General features: G+C 41.9%; 2 protein-coding genes across 6 annotated transcripts; both read left to right on the top strand.

The window, feature by feature from the left end:
* Window positions 1–1314: 1314 nt before the first annotated feature.
* Gstk1 (glutathione S-transferase kappa 1) lies at window positions 1315–11909 on the top strand. 5 transcript variants are annotated; one of them, XM_057785683.1, is made up of 8 exons: window positions 1315–1485; window positions 2170–2251; window positions 2437–2565; window positions 3003–3103; window positions 3251–3286; window positions 4248–4364; window positions 4708–4801; window positions 5089–5254. In XM_057785683.1, exons 1-8 carry the CDS (start codon window positions 1414–1416, stop codon window positions 5136–5138), a joined length of 681 nt encoding a protein of 226 aa, XP_057641666.1. In that variant the 5' UTR covers window positions 1315–1413; the 3' UTR covers window positions 5139–5254. The 5 variants fall into 5 exon arrangements, with proteins under 5 accessions (XP_057641666.1, XP_057641651.1, XP_057641659.1 ...); XM_057785668.1 differs by lacking the exons at window positions 4708–4801; window positions 5089–5254 and adding an exon at window positions 11473–11909; XM_057785676.1 differs by lacking the exon at window positions 4708–4801 and having other exon boundaries at window positions 5089–5293.
* A 5571-nt stretch (window positions 11910–17480) lies between these two features.
* LOC130877609 (glutathione S-transferase kappa 1-like) lies at window positions 17481–21491 on the top strand. The gene is made up of 8 exons (XM_057775055.1): window positions 17481–17659; window positions 18349–18430; window positions 18616–18744; window positions 19191–19291; window positions 19439–19474; window positions 20417–20533; window positions 20876–20969; window positions 21261–21491. Exons 1-8 carry the CDS (start codon window positions 17588–17590, stop codon window positions 21308–21310), a joined length of 681 nt encoding a protein of 226 aa, XP_057631038.1. The 5' UTR covers window positions 17481–17587; the 3' UTR covers window positions 21311–21491.
* The last annotated feature ends 1757 nt before the right edge of the window (window positions 21492–23248 follow it).

Below are 23248 nucleotides of genomic sequence, written 5' to 3'. Positions count from 1 at the left end.
TGCCATAACTTCTGGAAGCTGTCATTGTGCATATTCATCCCTAGGCCATGACAGGTGAACTATTTGGATCACAATAGTGCTTCCTTTATCTAAAGGTTCACTTCCCATGGTTTTACCTCCCTGCAGTAAACATGGTCTAACAATGGCAAATGGAAACAAAACAATAAACCATCGAATGTTTGCCTCAAGAATAGGGTGATGAGGGCTGGTGAGATGGATCAACAGGTAAAGGTGCTTGCTTCCAGACTATGTAAACCTGGCCACCAATGTTTAAATCTAAACACCCACGTAAAGATTCTAAAGCTACATGTGTATTGGGGCAGACACACACACACACACATTATACAAACTCACAATAATACATGACAACAGAGCAAGGCATGGTGTTGCATGCCTTTAAACGCATCATTTGGGAGATACAAACAGGGAAACAGTCTAAATTCAAGGCCAGGCTGATCCACACAGAAAGTTCCAGGATAGACACGGCTATATAGAGACACCCTGACTCAACGAACCTAAATAAATAAATAATAAGAGTAGCTGAAGAAGTCCTGTGCCTTCTTCGTTGGGATGTTCACTGTGCCTACAATGGTCCACAATGTGTACACTACCTGCCTCCTTTTCAGTGGTCACCTCAATTATCAGATCAAGTACTGTAGTACCGAAACACTATTTTAAAGTAACACTTTTATCAAAACAAGACATAAAGTTTTAGTTTGGTATACTATGGTTATTATATTATTCATCATTAATCTGCCAAATTTATACGTTAAACCCCATACAAATCCATGTGCAGACAAAAACATAATGTGTGGAGTTTGATATTATCAGCAATTTCAAGCATCCCTTATGTGTGTTTTAATGTATGGGATGAAGATAAAAAAAACAAAAAACAAAGGCCACTATGTGAATTGTTAGATTCGTTCCGGCCATTGTGCTAATCTCTGAGACAGTGAACACAAGAAAAGATGTAATTCAGAACTTCCATCCTGCCTCAGGTTCCACCCCTCCTCAGTCTTTACAACGTCCTGCACCTGACAAGAAATGATAATTAGAGTTAAATTTAATATAACCCCTTGGTTCCACCGAACTCGTATCCTTTTGTACTGTCTCTTTGTTAGAGAGATAAAGTTTCAGAGCTGTCTAGAGCCTGCACACACCTGAGAGGCTCTTCTGCCCATGCCTTACTTTCTCCGCCCTTATCGCCCTTGTGGTCTGCAGCGCTCAATCATTGGTCAATCAAGCTACACCCCTTGGCCCGCCCCGGAGGGCGGGCTCTGTCCCGGAGGCTGCGCACTAGGGCCTTCAGCGGTCCCGTCTACAGTCCACAGGCTGGAATTGGCAGCTTCCTGCTGACTCTGGGGTCTTTCTGCAGATAGCAGCTTCAAGTTAGCTTTCATCCTCCTGTGCAGTATGGGGCCAGCGCGGCGAACTCTGGAACTGTTCTACGACGTTCTGTCCCCGTACTCCTGGCTGGGCTTTGAGGTGAGACAGGGAAGCCGCCAGGGCTGTCTGGGCGATTGCACAGCAGAGCACTGGGTCTGGGTAAAGGGCTGAAGAAATTTCCAGAGATACCGGCAATGTTAGGACAAGCACAGAATTCCCGGGCCAAAGTTCACTTTCTGCCTTTAAACGGGCTGTGTCTCTAAGTAGGGTCCTGCTTTCCGAAGGTCAACATTCTCTTCCCACGGGCCCTAGAAAGAACAGGAACAACTCCAAGGACGAAAGTTTTTGGGGGGAGAATCAGGGGCGCTAGTTTGCTCCACAGCAGTGGTCCTCAACCTGGCTAACGCTGCAACTCTTTCATACAGTTCCTCATTAAATTATTTTGTTGCTACTTTATAACTGTAATTTTGCTGCTGTTATTAATCATAATGCAAATATATGATATGCAGAATATCTGATGTGCAACCCCTATGAAACGGTCCTCCCCCCCCCAAAAGAGTTGCTACCCATAGGTTGAGAATCTCTGCTATGCAGGGTGGAAACAATATACTAGAATCCATATTCTAGTATCTGTCTCAGATTGCTGAGAGTTTCTCCTTGGGTCAGTGTGAGTAGTCTTCCCTGCTCTGCACTTAGAGCCAGGAGACAACCCTGTAGGCCTCCTGAGCCATTTGTCTTCTCCAGATACCACACAGGCTCCCTCTCTTCTCTGTGTACTGGTAGGTCCTATGCAGGTACCAACACCTCTGGAACATCAAGCTGCAGCTGCATCCTGCTCTCATTGCTGGGATCATGAATGACAGTGGTACGCCAGAAGAAGGCCTCCCAGTGGGGGAAGGAGGGTTGTATTCTGTGACCTAAGGGGCCTGTCCTACACTGGGTATGCAGAGTTCAGACATCCTAAGCTAGAAGTTTGCCCTCTATTTAAGGGTTCCCCAAGCCTGAGACCTAAATATCCTCTCTCAAAGTTGTCTAACTCTCCCCTCACAGGAAACAAACCACCAGCTTTGGTTCCCCGAAAAGGCCAATACATGAACAAAGATATGCTTCTCCTGGGGCAACACTTCCAGGTTCCCCTCAACTTACCCAAGGATTTCTACAATGTGATTCTTAAGAAAGGTGAAGAGGGGTTTGGAGTGATGGCTCACAAGTTAAGAGCACTGATTGCTCTTCTAGAGGACCCAATTTGACTCCCAGCACCCACATGGTGGCTCACAACTCACTATAACACCAGTATCAGAGGAAATAAAAATGAAATAAATGGGTAAATAAGTAAGTAAATAAATAAAAGAGTCAGAAGAGGTTGGCAGATCTACTAGAAAACAGAATAGTCAGGACTTTCTTAGGAGATCCACCCAGTATCTGCTCATCAAAAGTGAGGAATGGGCAGAAACAAGGGCTAAGCTTAGTAAACCCATATGAGAGACTGGGATAAAAGACTGCAGGTAACTGGGCCCTGGGGCTTGTGGGGGAGTGGTGTCAGAAGTAAGGATGAGCTGATCCTCTATCAGGACATTGGAATCAGAATCTTAGGTCTATGTTCCTGTGCCCCACAGGAAGTCTAAATGCCATGCGCTTCCTCACCGCTGTGAGCATGGAGCAACCAGAGCTGCTGGAGAAGGTGTCCAGAGAGCTATGGATGCGTATTTGGTCTCGAGTAAGAGCTGGACTTTGAAACCTGGAGGGAAGGGACAGTTAGTTAGATCACATTCTGACCCATTTCAGGGGATTTTCCAGAGACAGGATCCTGCTGCCCTACCTCTCTCTGCTATCTCCTTCCTGCTAAGTGTTCTCTTCTCCTCAGGATGAAGACATCACGGAGTCCCAGAGCATCCTGGCTGTGAGTGTTTTGGACTGGACCACTCCATGCTAATGCCACAGGGAATCTGAGGATATAAAAGGTTCTTAGTGACTTAGAAAGAAAAGTCTGTGTCTGGGGGACAAATTACCCCAGTGGGAACTAAGAGGAGTCTTTGAAGATTTTTCCATGGGATAGGGTTGTAGCTCAGCTGTGGAGTGCATGCTTAATAGACCTGAGTCCGGAGTTCAATCCCTAGAAAAAATGACAATGTCTACTGTGGAGAATACATGTATAAAATGGAATTGGTGAGAGAAATGACATAGTCAGTACCATAGAAAGGACCAGGATTGGAAGGACGGAGCCTTTCATTCACAGGTCTCCAGAGACTCACAATGCAAACGTCACTAGTCTATGACTACTACCAAGAGGGAGAATTTACACAGCCAGAAATAAATTTACACAGCCAGAGAGATAACAGATAAGTGAGAATTAAACAGATGCTCAATGAGAAATAAATGGAAAAGCATGAAATATGGAAGTGCACGCCAGAGAGGGATGGGGATTCAAAGTCAGATGTCCTGTAGGATGAACTCAAGAAACTCGAAATGTCCTTTTCTTCCTGTATATGGATGATAGTTGACATTTATTCTCTCAAAACACGAGACATCGAATCACTCCTACATTAGATATGCAAAGAATGGCGAGTTTATACTCTCATGTTCATATCTAGTTACTAAAAACATATATGTGTGCATGTATGATTTTAGCCTGCTTGTACTTAATATTTAACAAATCTTTCTAACAACCCACTACTCTCAATGACTTATCCACTACTCTGTTGCTCAACAACTTTCTCATTGAACTGTCAGAGACAGAGCTTATAGGTCAAGGTGTAGCCTCTCAACCTGGGCTGTACACTGACATCACCAGGAGAGCCCAGTGTCACTCCCAGAAAGATGGATGTCACCATCTGGGGAATAGCTCTTCCTTGTCTCTCTAGGCTGCAGAGAAGGCAGGAATGTCACCAGAGCAAGCCCAACACTTACTGGAAAAAATCTCCACAGCACAGGTGAAGAACAAGCTCAAAGAGACCACTGATGCGGCCTGCAGTTATGGGGTGAGTAACTCAGAATGCATCCCCATTCCCAGCCTGAAGGTAGAGAAGGAATGTCAACATGGGCGCTCATGCTCCCCATCCTAAGATGTCCTCAGCTCATCTAAAGCACCTCATCTGCTCCCTTCCTCCCTCCCCTAAGCCTAGTCAAGGAAGGAAAGGAGGTAGATGGTGGTTTTTAAAAATAAGAAGCTGTGTGCCCCAGAAGTTGAGCAGAGAAGATGCCTGAGGCCAACAAGCCTCTTAGCAAACATTTTATCTGCTTTGTTCTGTGTTCCCAGCACATTCATCCTCAGCTTAATAAGCACCTGCTCTATCACCTTCCTTCCTACTCTGTTTTCTCCAGGCCTTTGGTCTTCCCACCACTGTTGCCCACATAGATGGTAAAACCTACATGTTATTTGGTTCTGATCGCATGGAATTGCTAGCTTACCTGCTAGGTAAGTTCAGGTTTCTAATCTCCTGAGCTTTTGACACAAGCCCAACACACATTTAATCTAATAACCAGAACAACAGAAGTTCCTAGTATTTCCAACACACAAGTCTTATACATTAAGTGCTCATCAGGGTTGGTGCTGATGGGGGTGAGAAGTCTTCCCCATGGGGAAAAAAAGCCTTCTACTCCTTGAAGCCAAACAGGTCCTGGAAGGCTCTTGGGATTTTTGGGACTGTCTCCTACTGCAAACATGTCTGAGAACCATATATACACTTTTGTGATTTTATCTAGGAGAGAAGTGGATGGGCCCTGTGCCTAGAGCCCAATATGCCAGACTTTAAGATTGCCTTAAGAAGTGAACTTCAAGTTCTCCATTTGACAAAACTGACTTCCGTGGCCCTGTGGGCTGAGGCAGGAATCAGCTGCCTTTACTTCTGTGCCTCACAAGTGCCTTTTGGAAAGCCTTAAGTTCTGCATTCCAATAAAATAAACTTGATGCCACTAACAAGACATTTCTGGGTCTGCGTCTACCTGGCCAGTGTTGCTTTACAATGACCTGTGATTGTATGATGCCCATGCCACAGGCTTGGCAAGAAGAACTCTTCCTGGATTCTCAGCGCTCCCGACTCTCCCACAGCACTGTGAGGCTACTGTGGGGGCAGATGCAGGAGATAGTCTCCCCTTCCTCTTACCCAAAAAACCTACATGTCTATCAGAGACAGAAGAATAAAGACAGTAGACTTAGCAATGAATCAGCTTAGCATTTAGCTGTCTCTGATCAGCCAGGGACACTGGGAGAGGAGTAAGGCCAGGGACCTGTAACAGTGGGCACGGGTGCAGGAGTGGGGGGCAACAAACTGTCCATCTGAGCTCAGTTATTTACTGTGAGTCCAGCTACACACACCAGCAGCACTAGAACTAGGCAGTCTCTGGTCTTGCTCTTATGACCTGTAGACATTGTTTAATCTTTTTATTTTTCTTCTTTTTGCTTTCTTGTTGTTGTTGTTGTTGTTGTTGTTGTTGTTGTTGTTGTTAAATCGGTTTTCCTATGTAGCCCTTCATGTCCTGGAACTTCCTCTGTAACCAGGCTTACCTTGAGCTCAAAGATAGACCTGTCTCTGCCTCCTGATTGCTGGGACTAAAGGTGTGTGCCACCACAACCTACCTCAAGCTGTATAAGCATTCATAATTCCCTGAAATGCTGAGAACACACCAGACCTCTGTGCCCAATCAGTTACATCCTACGTAACTGCAGCTTTTGCATTCGTCCGTCAAACTGACCAGTTATTCACCTAAATCCCCACTTGTCTTTATTCTATACTGTTCCGGAATCAGAAACGTCTGCATTTTGATGTCATACTAACTTATGTGGGAAGACTTCTGACGCTGGGCCCACACTCGGACACCTGATAGAAACCAAGGGCAGCTATAAATCAGCTAAGCCTTTTTCCAGCTTCTCCTTGCTCTCTCGCTCTGTCTGCTTTTCTCTTTTTATATCCTATTTTCTCCTACAGAACCTGCCACTTTCATCTTCCTCTCTCTTTTTTTTGTTTTCTGTTTGTGGTTTTTTTTTTTTTATTTTTATATTGAGCTCTACATTTTTCTCTGCTCCCCTCCCTGCCTTTCCCCTCACCTTCAACCCTCTGCCAAGGTCCCCATGTTCCAAAGTTACTCAGGAGATCTTGTCATTTTCTACTTCCCATGTAGATTAGATCTTTGTATGTCTCTCTTAGAGACCTCACTGTTGTCTAAATTCTCTGGGATTGTGATTTCTAGGCTGGTTTTCTTTGTTTTATGTTTAAAAACCACTTATGAGTGAGTACATGTGATAATTGTCTTTCTGTGACTAGGTAACCTCACTCAAAAGGATGTTTTCTAGTTCCATCCATTTTCTTGAATTATTTTTTTTCTGCTGTGTAGAACTCCATTGTTTAAATGTACCACATTTTTCTATTTCTGTTTTTCAGTCGAGGGGCATTTAGGTTATTTCCAGGTTCTGGCTATGACAAACAGTAATCCATTGAACATAGGTGAGAACATGTCCTTGTGGCACGATTGAGCATCCTTTGGATATGTACCCCAAAGTCGTATTTCTGGGTCTTGAGGTAGGTTGTTTCCTAATTTTCTGAAAATAGCCACACTGACATCCAAAGGGGTTGTACAATCTTGCATTCCCACCAGCAATGCAGAAGTGTTCCCTTTACCCCACAACCTGTCCAGTATAAGTTGTCATCAGAGTTTTTGATCTTGGCCATTTTTACAGGTGTAAGATAGAATCTCAGAATTGTTTTGATTTGCATTTCTCTAATGGCTAAGGATGTTGAACATTTCTTTGACTATCTTTCAGCCATTTGGGATTTCTCTGTTGAGAGTTCTCTGTTTAGGTCTGTACTCCATTTTTGTATTTGATTATTTGTTCTTTTGATGACCATTTTCTTGAGTTCGTTGTATATTTTGAAGATTAGACCTCTGTCTGATGTGGGGATAGTGAAGATCTTTTCCCATTATGTAGGCTGTTGTTTTGTTTTGTTGAGCATGTCCTTTGCTTTACAAAAACTTCAATTTCAGGAGATCTCATTTATTAATTGTTTCTCTCAGTATCTGTGCTACTGCGGTTATATTTAGAAAGTAGTCTCCTGTGCCAATGCTTTCAAGTGTACTTCCCACTTTCTCTTCTATAAGGTTCAGTGTGGCTGGCTTTATGTTGAGGTCTTGATCTATTTGGACTTGAGTTTTGTACATGGTGATAGATATAGGTCTATTTTCATTCTTCTACATGTTGATATACAGTTATTCCAGCACCATTTGTTTTAACATATATAACATATATATGATATATATTTATATGCTTTCTTTTTTCAATTGATAATTTTTGCTTCTTTGTCATATCAGGTGTTCGAAGATGTATGGATTAATATCTGGGTCTTTGATTTTGTTCCATTGATTCACCTGTCTATTCTTATGCCAATACCAGACAATTTTCTGTAGATAGCTTTGAGTAGAGTTTGAAGTCAGGGATTGTGATGCCTCCAGAAGATCTTTCATTGTACAAGATTGTTTTGGCTATCCTGGATTTTTTACTTCTCCATTTGAAATTGAGTACCTTTCTTTCGAGGTCTGTGAAGAATTTTGCTGTGATTTTGATGGACAGTGCATTGAATCTGTAGATTGCTTTGGTAATATTGCCATTTTACTATGTTAATTCTTTCTACTGCCTCTTTCTACTTTCTGGCGTCTTCTTTAATTTCCTTCTTCAAAGATTTGAAGTTCTTGTCATACAGGTCTTCCACTTGTTTGGTTAGAGTTACTCCGAGGTATTTTATGCTATTTGTGGCTATTGTGAAGGTTATTGTTTTTTTTTTTTTTTGTTTTTTTGTTTTTTTGGTTTTTTTTTTTTTTTGGTTTTTTCTTTGGTGCCTGTCCTGGAACTAGCTCTTGTAGACCAGGCTGGCCTCGAACTCACAGAGATCCGCCTGCCTCTGCCTCCCGAGTGCTGGGATTAAAGGCGTGCGCCACCACCGCCCGGCAGGTTATTGTTTTTCTGATTTCTTCCCCAGCCCTTTTATCATCTGTGTACAGGAGGGCTACTGAATTATTTTTCAGTTAATCTTGTATCATGCTACATTACTGAAAGTGTTTATGAGTAGTAGAAATTCTATGGTAGAATTTTTGGGATTTCTTATGTAAACTATCATATCATCAGCAAACAGTGACAGTTTGACTCTTTTCCAATTTTTATCCCCTTCATCTCCTTTTGATGTCTTATTTCTCTAGCTAGGACCTCAAGAACTATATTGAATAGATATGGAGAGAGTGAATAACCTTGTCTTGTTCTTGATTTCAGTGGAATCGCTGATAGTTTCTCTCCATTTAGTTTGATGTTGGCTGTTGGCTTGCTGTATATTGACTTTATTATGTTTAGGTATGTTAATTGTATCCCTGTTCTCTCCAAGACCTTTATCATGAAGGGATGTTGTATTTTGTCAAAGCTTTTTTTGGCATCTAGTGAGATGATCATGTGGTTTTAATTTTCAGCTTGTTTATATGGTGGATTACATTGACAGATTTTTGTATGACTATCCCTGCATCTCTAGGATGAAGCCAACTTGATCATGGTGGATGATGGTTCTGATGTGTTCTTGCATTCAATTTGCCAGTATTTTATTTAATATTTTTGCATCAATGTTCATGAGTGAGATTGGTCTCTAATTTTCTTTCTTGGTAGTGTCTTTCTGTAGCTTGGGTATCAGGGTAATTGTAGCCTCATAAAAAGAGTTTGGCAATTTTTTTCTATTTCTATTGTGTGGAATAATTTGGGGAGCATTGGTATTAGTCCTTCTTTGAATGTCTTGTACAATTCTGAGCTGAAACCATCTGGTCCTGGGCTTTTTTTTTGGTTGGGAGACTTTTGATGACTGTTTCTATTTCTTCAGCAGTTACAGGTCTGTTTAATTTGCTTATCTGGTCTTGATGTAATTTTGGTCAGTGGTATTTATCCAGAAAGTTGTCCATTTTCTTTAAGTTTTCCAATTTTGTAGATTACAGGTTTTTGAAATATGACCTGATGATTCTCTGTATTTCCTCCGTGTCTGTTGTTATGTCCCCTTTTTCATTTCTGATTTTGTTAGTTTCGATATTCTCTCTCTGACTTTTGGTTAGTTTGGATAAACGTTTGTCTATTTTGTTGATTTTCTCGAATAACCAACTATTTGTTTCTTTGATTCTTTGTATTGTTTTTTTTTGTTTCTATTTTGTTGATTACAGCTCTCAATTTGATTATTTCCAGTCATCTTGTTTTATTAGGTGAGTTTGCTTCTTTCTGTTCTAAAGTTTTCAAATGTTCTCTTAGTTTACTGGTGTGGGATTGTTTCCAGCTTATTTATGTACGGATTTAGTGCTATGAACTTTCTCTTAACACTGCTTTCATTGTGTCCTATAAATTTGGTCATGTTGTGTGGTCATTTTCATTGAATTTTAGGAAGTCTTAAATTTTTCCCTTTATGACTTCCTTGACTCATTGATGATTCAAGTAGCATTGTTTAATATCAATGTTTTTGTGGGTTTTCTGGAATTAGTATTGCTGTTGACTTCTAGTTTTAAACCATGGTTATCTGACAAGATACATTTGGTTTTTCCCATTTTTTTTTATTTGTTGAGGTTTGCTTTGCTACCGAGTATGTGGTCAGTTTTTGAGAAGGTTCCATGAGGTGCAAAAAAGAAGGTATATTCTTTTTTGTTTGGATAGAATATTTTATAGATGTCTGTTAAGTCCATTTCAGTCATAACATCTGTTAGCTCCCTTATTTCTCTGTTCAATTATTTGTCTGATTGACCTGTCCAGTGGTGAGAGTGGAGTATAGAAGTCTCCCACTATTAGTGTGTGGAGTTTAATATATGGTTTAAGCTTTAGAAATATTTCTTTTACATATGAATGTGCCTTTGTATTTGGGATATAGATGTTCAGTATTGAAATTTCCTCTTGATGGATTTTTTCTGTGACTAATATGAAATGACCTTCTTTGTCTCTTTTGATTGACTTTAGCTTAAAGTCTGTTCTGCTAGATATTAGGATAGCTACACCCACTTGTTTCTTAGGTCCATTTGATTGAAAAAATTTTCCCAACCCTTTATTCTGAGGTGATGTCTGTCTTTGAGGTTGATGTGTATTTCTTGTATCCTGGAGAAAGATGGATTCTGTTTTTGTATTCAATCTGTTAGTCTGTGCCTTTTTATAGGTGAGTTGAGTCCACGTATATTAAGGGAATTCCTCTTTAAGAGTTTCAAACATTCTCCTGTACTTATTTTCTAGGTCATTTTCTTCTGCTTCATCTATATTTGGTTTTTCAAGTCTTGCTATTATAGGTTCTTTAGGTTTTAATTGGTGTCATGTTGTCTTTGTGTTGTTGTGTGTGTTCTTATCTTTTTTACTCACCTTTTGCTCTAATAGGTGTGGTTGGGGCTGTTTGAGATTCTGTTGATTAATCTTCTAGGTGCCAGTGAATCCAAAGCTCAGGTAGTTGTTCCTCATGGTACAGTCAGTGTCACAGTTCTAGTTACTCTGACAGTAACTCCTTCTTCCTGGAGATAGTGCAGCGCTCCTGGAAGTTTATTCTGCTCCCTTGGAGTTTGCTGTATCAGGTCTACTTTAGCCTAGGTTATTCTCTTTGACCTGTTTCTATAAACCCTGGTCTGGATTCCCTCCTGCAGAATTCCCTGGTTTGTACTTGGTCCTGAAAAGGTCTCTCCCTCAGAGTTCCTAGACTCAGATGTGACCAAACCCGCAGAGGACTTGGCTCAGGCTTACTCCCTCAGAGAACCCACACTCATGCTTGGACCTGCAGAGGTTTGTGGTTCCTGCCTATTCCCTTTGATGTCCCAGACCAACGCCCATACCCACAGAGGTCCTGATTCAGGCCTACACCCTCTGAGGTTCCAAACTCATACCTGGCCCCTCAGAGATCCGGTTCCTGCCTTCTCTGTCAGAAGTCCCAGAATCACACCCAGACTGGCAGAGATCCTGGATCAGGCCTAGTTCCTCAGAGGTCCTAGACTCACGCCCAGACCCACAGGGGTCCTGGCCTAGGTCTACTCCCTTGAAGGTCCCAGATTCATGTCCAGACCCTCAGCGGTCTCTGGCTGTGGCTCACTTGCTCAACAACGGTTACTCCCCTGTAGCTGTTCCAGTGGAGTTTGCTGTCTCAGGTCTTCTCTGGATCATGTCGCTGGATCAGTCTTGCTCCACCAATGTCCCAGGACTGGATTGGCTCCCAGCTTCTGCTCCCATGGAGCTTGCTTCCTCAGGCCCACTCCAGCCAAGGTAGCTGGTTCAGTCCCACTCCTGTGGAATTTGTTGCCTCAATCCTGCTCCAGCTCAAGGTCCTTCCTCTCTCTTCTCTTCCATGATCCCTGCAACTGTTGGGTTCCACAGTCATCTTTACCCAGGTTCACTATGGTATAAACTCAGAAGTACATCTCAAATGGACTATTCTCTTCTGCAAAGAAGTCGTATAGAACATACAGCTCATGTAAAATAAAAAATGAAACACTTTGGGCTGGAAAGATGGCTCAGTGGTTAAGAGCACTGGCTGCTCTTCCAAAGCTCTTGAGTTTAATTCCCGCTCACAACCATCTGTAATGAGATCTGGCGCCCTCCTCTGACATGCGGGCATACATGGAGGCAGAACATTATATACATAATAAATAAATAAATCTTTTTAAAAAATGTGAAGATTCCCAATGTTTACAAACATAAGGCCAAATTAAAGCAATGAGGAGCTTTGTATACGTTAGAGTTACATGGGCAATAGTGAGTATAGGGATAAAGATGTGTTTCTCTGTGTTGTCTTCTCATTCAAACTCTTTGTCTAGGCCACTGAGATTGCCAAGTGGGTAACGGTGCTAACTGCCAAGCCTGATGTCTTGATCGGAACTTAGAGCATTCACAGTGAAAAGAAAAATTTGAGTCTTGATAGTTGTGTATCAACCACTCCACACACATAACAAGCACTGTTGTACGTACCTGTTCATGCACATACAAACACAAATGAATGCAATTTAGTTTTTTCTTTAAAAAGCATACTTAATGCATACCAAAGGTTTATTTACTAAATACCACAATAGAAAATTTTACTATCATCTTAAATAGAAGAAATTTCAATTTACAAAATTCTTCACTGTATGATTACTTACTAGGCCAAGGTTTCCTGATATAGTCAATAAGAAGTTAAACCAGGCTCGGTTGGAGGGATGATAGCAAGACACAGGCTGTGACAACTTCTACTGAGAACAATGAGACTTCTTTTTACTGTTATCAGAAACAGAATATAGTGGCAATTGCCAGGATCGATACAGTTATAGTTGCCAGGATACAATCACTTGTATAAGCTATGAAGAGTCCACTAAATGAATTTCTAAGACGAGTTGTCCTGTCAAGCTTCCATGCTTGCTTGACTTCTAAGGGAACATACAGATAAACACAAAGTGGCCTGAATGCTTCACTACCCAACCGGGTGCCTTGGTTTCTCAGGAACTAAAAGGCACACAGAGTCCGGGGACCATGGACTCTAACGTGGAAAACCTCTAGGGCAGCTAGGCCAGGCCAATTTCATGTTTCCTGCTCCTCACCTCAAAATATCTTTTAATCACTTGTCCTAAATGGGTCAGTGTGACAAATGAGTTCAGGACCCAGGCATGTGTTGTTCCTATTGGACTAATGGTCAATGGAATTAAAAAGAAAGCTCAACTTTCACAACTACTGTGTCAAAGCAGAAACACATGTTGGATTCCTATGAAATATAAAAACAGGTTTAGGTACTTTAATAGACAGTTTAAAGCGCTAGAAAAAAACTTTGAAAGAACTGGAACTAGAAAGAAAAGTTTTATATCTTCTTTCATGACTTGTGTGACCTTTCGTCTGCATCCCTTTCTCCCCCATCACCTAATATGATCCTCTCCTTCCTCAGTTTTAGGCTGTATTAGCTACTTTGCTGTTTGGTAAATACGATAACCAAAAGCAACTGATAGAACAAAAAAAAAGAGCTTATTTTGGTTTATGGCTGCAGAGGGAGAGTCCCCAATGGAAGGGAGATGGAGGAGCAGGCAGCCAGAGCAGGAAACTGTGAGATCATCCAATAGCTCACAGGAAGCCGAGGGTGCAAGCAAAAAATGGGGTGAGGTTATAAGCCCTCAAAGCTCAACTGTGGTGATGTATTTCAGCTGCCAAATATAGTGGTGTATTATCTGTGTTTTCATAAATTATCTTGCCTGAAGACCAGAGGCAAAGCTAAAGGCACAAGAAGTCAGGCAATGGTGACACACACCTTTAATCCCAGGTTTTGGGAGACAGATGGATCTCTGTGAGTTCAAGGCTACACAAGATCAAAACAGAAGCAAATCCAGGTAATGGTGGCCTGCACCATTTATCCCAGTACTAGAGGAAATATAATATGAGAGGAGAGAGAGGTTTAGGCTGCTTAGTCTGCAGTCGGCTTACCTTGGTAGAGGTAAAACTTCTCTAGTAGCTTGGCTACCTTACTATTCTGGTTTTGGGGTTGAACCACAATTTCTGTCTCTGGGTTTTTATTATTCATGCTACAGGCAAGGCTACATCTCCTCAAACAGTGTTACCAACTGAAAACAAGTGTTCAAATACGTAAGCCCATGGGGAACATTTTTCATTCAAACCATGATATCCAATAATAACCATTTACACAAATATTTACATAATATGCTGGAGTCTATATATGAGGAAGAACGTGTAGTTCTTTCTGAATTTAGATAATTTAGATAATTTAGATAATCTTGCTTAATGTATGTTCCAGGTCCTAAAATTTTCTGAAAATTTCATAATTTCATTTTTATTTATAGCTAAATAATACTCCATATTGTATATGTACCACATTTTCATGGTTTGTTCATTTATTGATGGATACTTAGGATGGTTCCGTTTCCTATCCTTGGTGAATATAGCACCAATAAACAAGGACATGAAGTGTCTCTGCAGTAGGATATGGAGTCCTCTGAGTATACACCCAGAAGTGGTATATCTGGATCATATGAGAATTTCATTTTTAATATTTGAAGAATCACCAAAATGATTTCCATAATGGTGTGTGAATCTTCGCTCCCTCCAGACAAGAAAAAGGGTTCCTATTTCCCCACATCTTTTCCAACATTTGTCAAATTTCTTGATGACGATGCTACATTCAGTATTTTAGAGTACTCTTAATTTAAGTATTCCTGATAACTAGGGGTATTAAAAACTTAAAAACACTTATTTGCCACCTGCATGTCCTCTTTTGAGAACCATCCATTTCATTAGCCCATTTCTTGACTGGCAATTTTGTTTCATTGGTGTTTAATTTGGGGAATTCTTTGTAAAATTCTGGTTCTTAGCTTCCAGTCTTAAGTACAGATTTTCTCCCATTCTGTGGGCTGTTTGTTTGCTATGCTGATAATTTCTTTTGCTATACAGAAATTCTTAACTTTCCTTCAGTTCCATATGTAGACTTCTGGGACTAAGCTGCTGAAATTCTGCACAGGAAGTTCCTGCCTACACCAATATCTTCAGCATTCCCTATGATTTTCTCTAGATGCTTCAGTGTTCCAGGTTTTACGTTAAAGCCTTTGATTTTTGTACAAGGTGAAAGATTGACACCCAGTTTCATCCTTCTGCAGGTGGATGGATATCCGGACTGTGAGCATCATGTGTTGAATAAGCTATAGTTTTCCCACTGCATGTTTTTTTTCCACCTTTGTTAAAAATTAGGTAACCATAGGATTCCTAGTTTAGAATTCTTTTTATTTTTGTTATTTAAATATGTAACAACAATAGGATGCTTCAATAAAATTGATTCATTCAGGAAATAGTGCATCACATATCAAAAATTGCATGTATGGAGAATTTTTAAGAATACTAGACATTCTTAGGCTATAATATTGATAGGGAAAATTATTAAACTATATATTATCTGACTTCGACATGTCATTGTAAGAATACTGCAGCAAAGGCATTGAGATATTAATGTATTAATTATGGATAGTGAACTAGGTTAAGGATGAATGGGGAGAGGCTACTCTCTTCTTACCAGGAAAGAAAGAAGCTTGAATCAACGGTCTTGGACCCTGAAAGGACAAACCCTTCTACCAGGACCTCTGTCTTTGTTAGGTTTCCTCTGGCTGTGAGAAAATACCCGACAAAAGCCACTTGTGGAAAGACGAATTTATTTACTTTTTTACTTTTGGTTTCCCATCTGAGATGATGTCCCACATGTGGAAGACAGAGCAGCAGGAGCCATTTGTGGTGAGGAAGAAGAGATACATGAATGCTCACACTCAGATTAGTTTTCCCTTTTGAGAAAACCCAGCATCCCAGCTAAGGAAATTGTGCTGCTCTCATGACCTGAAGACCCCAGGTCTTACCTCTTCATGTTCCCACCACATCGTTATGGCACAAATCTTGCAACGGAGAACATTAACTGATGGCCCCAAGGGAGACATTCCATCTAAACTTAGCATTTTCCAGGCAAGAGAAAGATTGGCTCTTTGTACTGAGATTGCTTGTGATGATTTCCTTGTGAATACAAATGAGAGGAAAATGTTTTATGTGCTTCTCTGAAAAAAAATCTCAAATAATTTAACTAAATGAGATTTAAAATATATACATTTAATTCAAGAAAATACTTTCCCAGTTTACTATCATCTATTGGCAAACTAAAATTCCCCAACAATCATTGCCGCAGTGAGGCCCCTAGTCCTACTAACACTGTCTCAAGAATTACATTAAAATTTCCTAGATGTTTAAAACTTTTACTGCTTGATTTCAGAGACCTTAGGATCAGACATACCAAGGACTGATCACACCAGGTATTAATTCTCGAGACGTACTATCTTGCCATAACTTCTGGAAGCTGTCATTGTGCATATTCATCCCTAGGCCATGACAGGTGAACTATTTGGATCACAATAGTGCTTCCTTTATCTAAAGGTTCACTTCCCATGGTTTTACCTCCCTGCAGTAAACATGGTCTAACAATGGCAAATGGAAACAAAACAATAAACCATCGAATGTTTGCCTCAAGAATAGGGTCATGAGGGCTGGTGAGATGGATCAACAGGTAAAGGTGCTTGCTTCCAGACTATGTAAACCTGGCCACCAATGTTTAAATCTAAACACCCACGTAAAGATTCTAAAGCTACATGTGTATTGGGGCAGACACACACACACACACATTATACAAACACACAATACATGAGAACAGCAAGGTATGGTGTTGCATGCCTTTAAACGCATCATTTGGGAGATACAAACAGGCAATCTGTCTAAATCAAGGCCAAGCTGATCCACACAGAAAGTTCCAGGATAGACATGGCTATATAGAGACACCCTGACTCAACGACCTAAATAAATAAATAATAAGAGTAGCTGAAGAAGTCCTGTGCCTTCTTCGTTGGGATGTTCACTGTGCCCACAATGGTCCAAAATGTGTATGCTACCTGCCTCCTTTTCAGTGGTCACCTCAATTATCAGATCAAGTACTGTAGTACCGAAACACTATTTTAAAGTAACACTTTTATCAAAACAAGACATAAAGTTTTAGTTTGGTATACTATGGTTATTATATTATTCATCATTAATCTGCCAAATTTATACGTTAAACCCCATACAAATCCATGTGCAGACAAAAACATAATGTGTGGAGTTTGATATTATCAGCAATTTCAAGCATCCCTTATGTGTGTTTTAATGTATGGGATGAAGATAAAAAAAAAAAAGGCCACTATGTGAATTGTTAGATTCGTTTCGGCCATTGTGCTAATCTTTGAGACAGTGAACACAAGAAAAGATGTAATTCAGAACTTCCATCCTGCCTCAGTTTCCACCCCGCCTCAGTCTTTACAACGTCCTGCACCTGACAAGAAATGATATTTAGAGTTACATTTAATATAACCCCTTGGTTCCACCGAACTCGTATCCTTTTGTACTGCCTCTTTGTTAGAGAGATAAAGTTCCACAGTTGTCTAGAGCCTGCACACACCTGAGAGGCTCTTCTGCCCATGCCTTCCTTTCTCCGCCCTTATCGCCCTTGTGGTCTGCAGCGCTCAATCATTGGTCAATCAAGCTACACCCCCTTGGCCCGCCCCGGAGGGCGGGCTCTGTCCCGGAGGCTGCGCACTAGGGCCTTCAGCGGTCCCATCTACAGTACACAGGCTGGAATTGGCAGCTTCCTGCTGACACTGGGGTCTTTCTGCAGACAGCAGCTTCAAGTTAGCTTTCATCCTCCTGTGCAGTATGGGGCCAGCGCGGCGAACTCTGGAACTGTTCTACGACGTTCTGTCCCCGTACTCCTGGCTGGGCTTTGAGGTGAGACAGGGAAGCCGCCAGGGCTGTCTGGGCGATTGCACAGCAGAGCACTGGGTCTGGGTAAAGGGCTGAAGAAATTTCCAGAGATACCGGCAATGTTAGGAGAAGCACAGACTGTTCCCGGTCCAAAGTTCACTTTCTGCCTTTAAACGGGCTGTGTCTCTAAGTAGGGTCCTGCTTTCCGAAGGTCAACATTCTCTTCCCACGGGCCCTAGAAAGAACAGGAACAACTCCAAGGACGCAAGTTTTTGGGGGGAGAATCAGGGGCGCTAGTTTGCTCCACAGCAGTGGTCCTCAACCTGGCTAACGCTGCAACTCTTTCATACAGTTCCTCATAAATTTATTTTGTCGCTACTTTATAACTGTAATTTTGCTGCTGTTATGAATCATAATGCAAATACCTGATATGCAGAATATCTGATGTGCGACCCCTATTAAACGGTCGTTCGCCCCCCCCCCAAAGAGTTGCTACCCATAGGTTGAGAATCTCTGCTATGCAGGGTGGAAACAATGTACTAGAATCCATATTCTAGTATCTGTCTCAGATTGCTGAGAGTTTCTCCTTGGGTCAGTGTGAGTAGTCTTCCCTGCTCTGCACTTAGAGCCAGGAGACAACCCTGTAGGCCTCCTGAGCCATTTGTCTTCTCCAGATACCACACAGGCTCCCTCTCTTCTCTGTGTACTGGTAGGTCCTATGCAGGTACCAACACCTCTGGAACATCAAGCTGCAGCTGCATCCTGCTCTCATTGCTGGGATCATGAATGACAGTGGTATGCCAGAAGAAGGCCTCCCAGTGGGGGAAGGAGGGTTGTATTCTGTGACCTAAGGGGCCTGTCCTACACTGGGTATGCAGAGTTCAGACATCCTAAGCTAGAAGTTTGCCCTCTATTTAAGGGTTCCCCAAGCCTGAGACCTAAATATCCTCTCTCAAAATTGTCTAACTCTCCCCTGACAGGAAACAAACCACCAGCTACGGTTCCCCGAAAAGGCCAATACATGAACAAAGATATGCTTCTCCTGGGGCAACAATTCCAGGTTCCCCTCAACATACCCAAGGATTTAAACACTGTGATGTTTAAGAAAGGTGAGAAGAGGTTTGGAGTGATGGCTCAGTATTTATGAACACTAATTGCTCTTCTGGTGGACCCAATTTAATTCCCAGCACTGACATGGTTTCTCACAACTCTCCATAACTTCAATGAAATGAAATAAATAGGTATAAACGAAATGAAATAAATAGGTATAAAGGTAAGTAAATAAATAAAAGAGTCACACGAGGTTGGCAGATCTAGTGGAAAACAGAATATTCAGGGCTTTCTTAGGAGGTCCACCCAGTCACCTCATCAAAAGTGAGTAATGGGCAGAAACAAGGGCTAAGCTTAGAAAACCCATATGAGAGACTGGGATAAAAGACTGCAGGTGACTTGGCCCTGGGGCTGGTGGGGGAGTGGTGTCAGAAGTAAGGATGAGCTGATCCTCTATCAGGACATTGGAATCAGAATCTTAGGTCTATGTTCCTGTGCCCCACAGGAAGTCTAAATGCCATGCGCTTCCTCACGGCTGTGAGCATGGAGCAACCAGAGCTGCTGGAGAAGGTGTCCAGAGAGCTATGGATGCGTATTTGGTCTCGAGTAAGAGCTGGACTTTGAAACCTGGAGGGAAGGGACAGTTAGTTAGATGACATTCTGACCCCTTTCAGGGGATTTTCCAGAAACAGGATCCTGCTGCCCTACCTCTCTCTGCTATCTCCTTCCTGCTAAGTGTTCTCTTCTCCTCAGGATGAAGACATCACGGAGTCCCAGAGCATCCTGGCTGTGAGTGTTCTGGACTGGACCACCCCATGCTAATGCCACAGGGAATCTGAGGACATAAAAGGTTCTTAGTGATTTAGAAAGAAAAGTCTGTGTCTAGGGGGACAAATTACCCCAGTGGGAACTAAGAGGAGTCTTTGAAGATTTTTCCATGGGATAGGGTTGTAGCTCAGCTGTGGAGTGCATGCTTAATAGACCTGAGGCCGGAGTTCAATCTGTAGCAACAATGACAATGTCTACTGTGGACAATAGATGTATAAAATGGAATTGGTGAGAGAAATGACATAGTCAGTACCATAGAAAGGACCAGGGTGGGAAAGACGGAGCCTTCCATTCACAGGTCTCCAGAGACTCACAATGCAAACGTCACTAGTCTATGACTACTACCAAGAGGGAGACTTTAACTAGCCAGAGAGATAACGGACAAGTGAGAATTAAACAGATGCTCAATGAGAAATAAATGGAAAAGCATGAAATATGGAAGTGCACGCCAGAGAGGGATGGGGATTCAAAGTCAGATGTCCTGTAGGATGAACTCAAGAAACTCGAAATGTCCTTTTCTTCCTGTATATGGATGATAGTTGACATTTATTCTCTCAACACACGAGACATCGAATCACTCCTACATTAGATATTCAAAGAATGGCTAGTTTATCCTCTCATGTCCATATCTAGTTACTAAAAACATATATGTGTGCATGTATGATTTTAGCCTGCTTGTACTTAATATTTAACAAATCTTTCTAACAACCCACTACTCTCAATGACTTATCCACTACTCTGTTGCTCAACAACTTTCTCATTGAACTGTCAGAGACAGAGCTTATAGTTCAAGGTGTAGCTTCTCAACCTGGGCTGTACACTGACATCACCAGGAGAGCCCAGTGTCACCCCCAGAAAGATGGATGTCACCATCTGGGGAATAGCTCTTCCTTGTCTCCCTAGGCTGCAGAGAAGGCAGGAATGTCCACAGAGCAAGGCCAACTCTTTCTGGAGAAAATCTCCACAGTACAGGTAAAGAACAAGCTCAAGGAGACCACTGATGCGGCCTGCAGTTATGGGGTGAGTAACTTCAAGTGTATCCCCATTCCCAGCCTGAAGGTACAGAAGGAATGTCAATGTGGTTGCTCATGCTCCCCATCCTAAGATGTCCTCAGCTCATCTGCAGCACCTCACCTGGTCCCTTCCTCCCTCCCCTAAGCCTAGTCAAGGAAGGAAAGGAGGTAGATGGTGGTTTTTTAACATAAGAAGCTATGTGCCACAGAAGTTGTGGAGAGAAGATGCCTGAGGCTGCCAAACCTCTTAGCAAACATTTTATCTGCTTTTCTCTGTGTTCCCAGCACATTCATCCTCAGCATAATAAGCACCTGCTCTATCACCTTCCTCCTACTCTGTTTTCTCTAGGCCTTTGGGCTGCCCACCACTGTTGCCCACGTAGATGATAAAACCTACATGTTATTTGGTTCTGATCGCATGGAGTTGCTAGCTTACTTGCTGGGTAAGTTCAGGTTTCCATTCTCTTGAGCTTTTGACACAAGCCCAACACACATTTAATCTAATAACCAGAACAACAGAAGTTTCTAGTATTTGCAACATGCAAGGCTTATACAGTTAGAGCAGATCAGGGTTGGTGCTGATGGGGGTAAGAAGTCTTCCCCATGGGGAAAAAAAGCCTTCTACTCCTTGAAGCCAAACAGGTCCTGGAAGGCTCTTGGGATTTTTGGGACCATATCCTGCTGCAAACATGTCTGAGAACCATATATACACTTCTGTGATTTTTTTTATCTAGGAGAGAAGTGGATGGGTCCTGTGCCTACAGCCCAATATGCCAGACTTTAAGATTGCCTTAAGAAGTGAACTTCAAGTTCTCCATTTGACAAAGTTGACTTCCGTGACCCTGTGGGCTGAGGCAGGAATCAGCTGCCTTTCCCTCTGTGCCTCACAAGTGCCTTTTGGAAAACCTTAAGTTCTGCATTTCCATAAAATAAACCTAATGCCGCTAACAAGACATTTCTGGGTCTGCGTCTACCTGGCCAGTGTTGCTGTACCATGACCTGTGATTGTATGCAGCCCATGCCATAGGCTGGGCAAGAAGAACTCTTCCTGGATTCTCAGCGCTCCCAACTCTCCCAGAGCACAGTGAGGCTACTAAGGGGCAGATGCAGGAGATAGTCTCCCCTTCCTCTTACCCAAAATACCTATATGTCTATCAGAGACAGAAGACTAAACACAGTAGACTTAGCAATGAATCAGCTTAGCATTTAGCTGTCTCTGACCAGCCATGGACACTGGGAGAGGAGTACGGCCAGGGAACCTGTAACAGTGGACACGGGTGCGGGAGTGGGGGGCAACAAACTGTCCAGCTGAGCTCAGTTATTTACTGTGAGTCCAGCTATACCTCAGCAACACGAGAACTAGGTAGTCTCTGGTCTTGCTCTTATGATCTGTAGACATTGTTTAATCTTTTTATTTTACTTCTTTTTGTTTTCTTGTTTTTGTTGTTGTTAAATCGGTTTTCCTATGTAGCCCTTCATGTCCTGGAACTTCCTCTGTAACCAGGCTTACCTTGAGCTCAAAGATAGACCTGTCTCTGCGTCCTGATTGCTGAGACTAAAGGTGTGTGCCACCACATAATCATTCATAATTCCCTGAAATGCTGAGAACACACCAGACCTCTGTGCCCAATCAGTTACATCCTAAGTAACTGCAGCTTTTGCATTCGTCCGTCAAACTGACCAGTTATTCACCTAAATCCCCACTTGTCTTTATTCTATACTGTTCAGGAATCAGAATCGTCTGCATTTTGATAAGTTAGTCATACTAACTTATGTGGGAAGACTTCTGACGCTGGGTCCACACTCGGACACCTGATAGGAACCAAGGGCAGCTATAAATCAGCTAAGCCTTTTTCCCGCTTCTCCTTGCTCTCTCGCTCTGTCTGCTTTTCTCTTTTTATATCCTATTTTCTCCTACAGAACCTGCCACTTTCATCTTCCTCTCTCTTTTTTTGTTTTCTGTTTTTGTTTTTGTTTTTTTATTTTTATATTGAGCTCTACATTTTTCTCTGCTCCCCTCCCTGCCTTTCCCCTCACCTTCAACCCTCTGCCAAGGTCCCCATGTTCCAAAGTTACTCAGGAGATCTTGTCATTTTCTACTTCCCATGTAGATTAGATTTTTGTATGTCTCTCTTAGAGACCTCACTGTTGTCTAAATTCTCTGGGATTGTGATTTCTAGGCTGGTTTTCTTTGTTTTATGTTTAAAAACCACTTATGAGTGAGTACATGTGATAATTGTCTTTCTGTGTCAGGTAACCTCACTCAAAATGATGTTTTCTAACTCCATCCATTTTCCTGCAACATTCAAGATGTCATTATTTTTTTCTGCTGTGTAGTACTCCATTTTATAAATGTACCATATTTTTTCTTATCCATTTTTTAGTCAAGGAGCATTTAGGTTGTTTCCAGGCTATGACAATCAATACTCCTCTGAACATAGTTGAGAACATGTCCTTATGGCATGATTGAGCATCCTTTGGATATGTACCCCAAAGTGGTATTGCTGGGTCTTGAGGAAGATTGTTTCCTAATTTTCTGAGAAATAGCCACACTGACATCCAGCTTGCATTCCCACCAGCGATGCAGAAGTGTTCCCTTTACCCCACAACCTCTCCAGCATAAGTTGTCATCAGTGTTTTTGATCTTGGCCTTTCTTACAGGTGTAAGATAGAATCTCAGAGTTGTTTTGATTTGTATTTCTCTGATGACTAAGGATTTTGA

Source organism: Chionomys nivalis, chromosome 1, assembly GCF_950005125.1.
Source record: "Chionomys nivalis chromosome 1, mChiNiv1.1, whole genome shotgun sequence".
Taxonomy (NCBI): domain Eukaryota; kingdom Metazoa; phylum Chordata; class Mammalia; order Rodentia; family Cricetidae; genus Chionomys; species Chionomys nivalis.
Note: the sequence above shows the minus strand (reverse complement) of the source record. Positions and strands in the feature narration are given on the sequence as shown.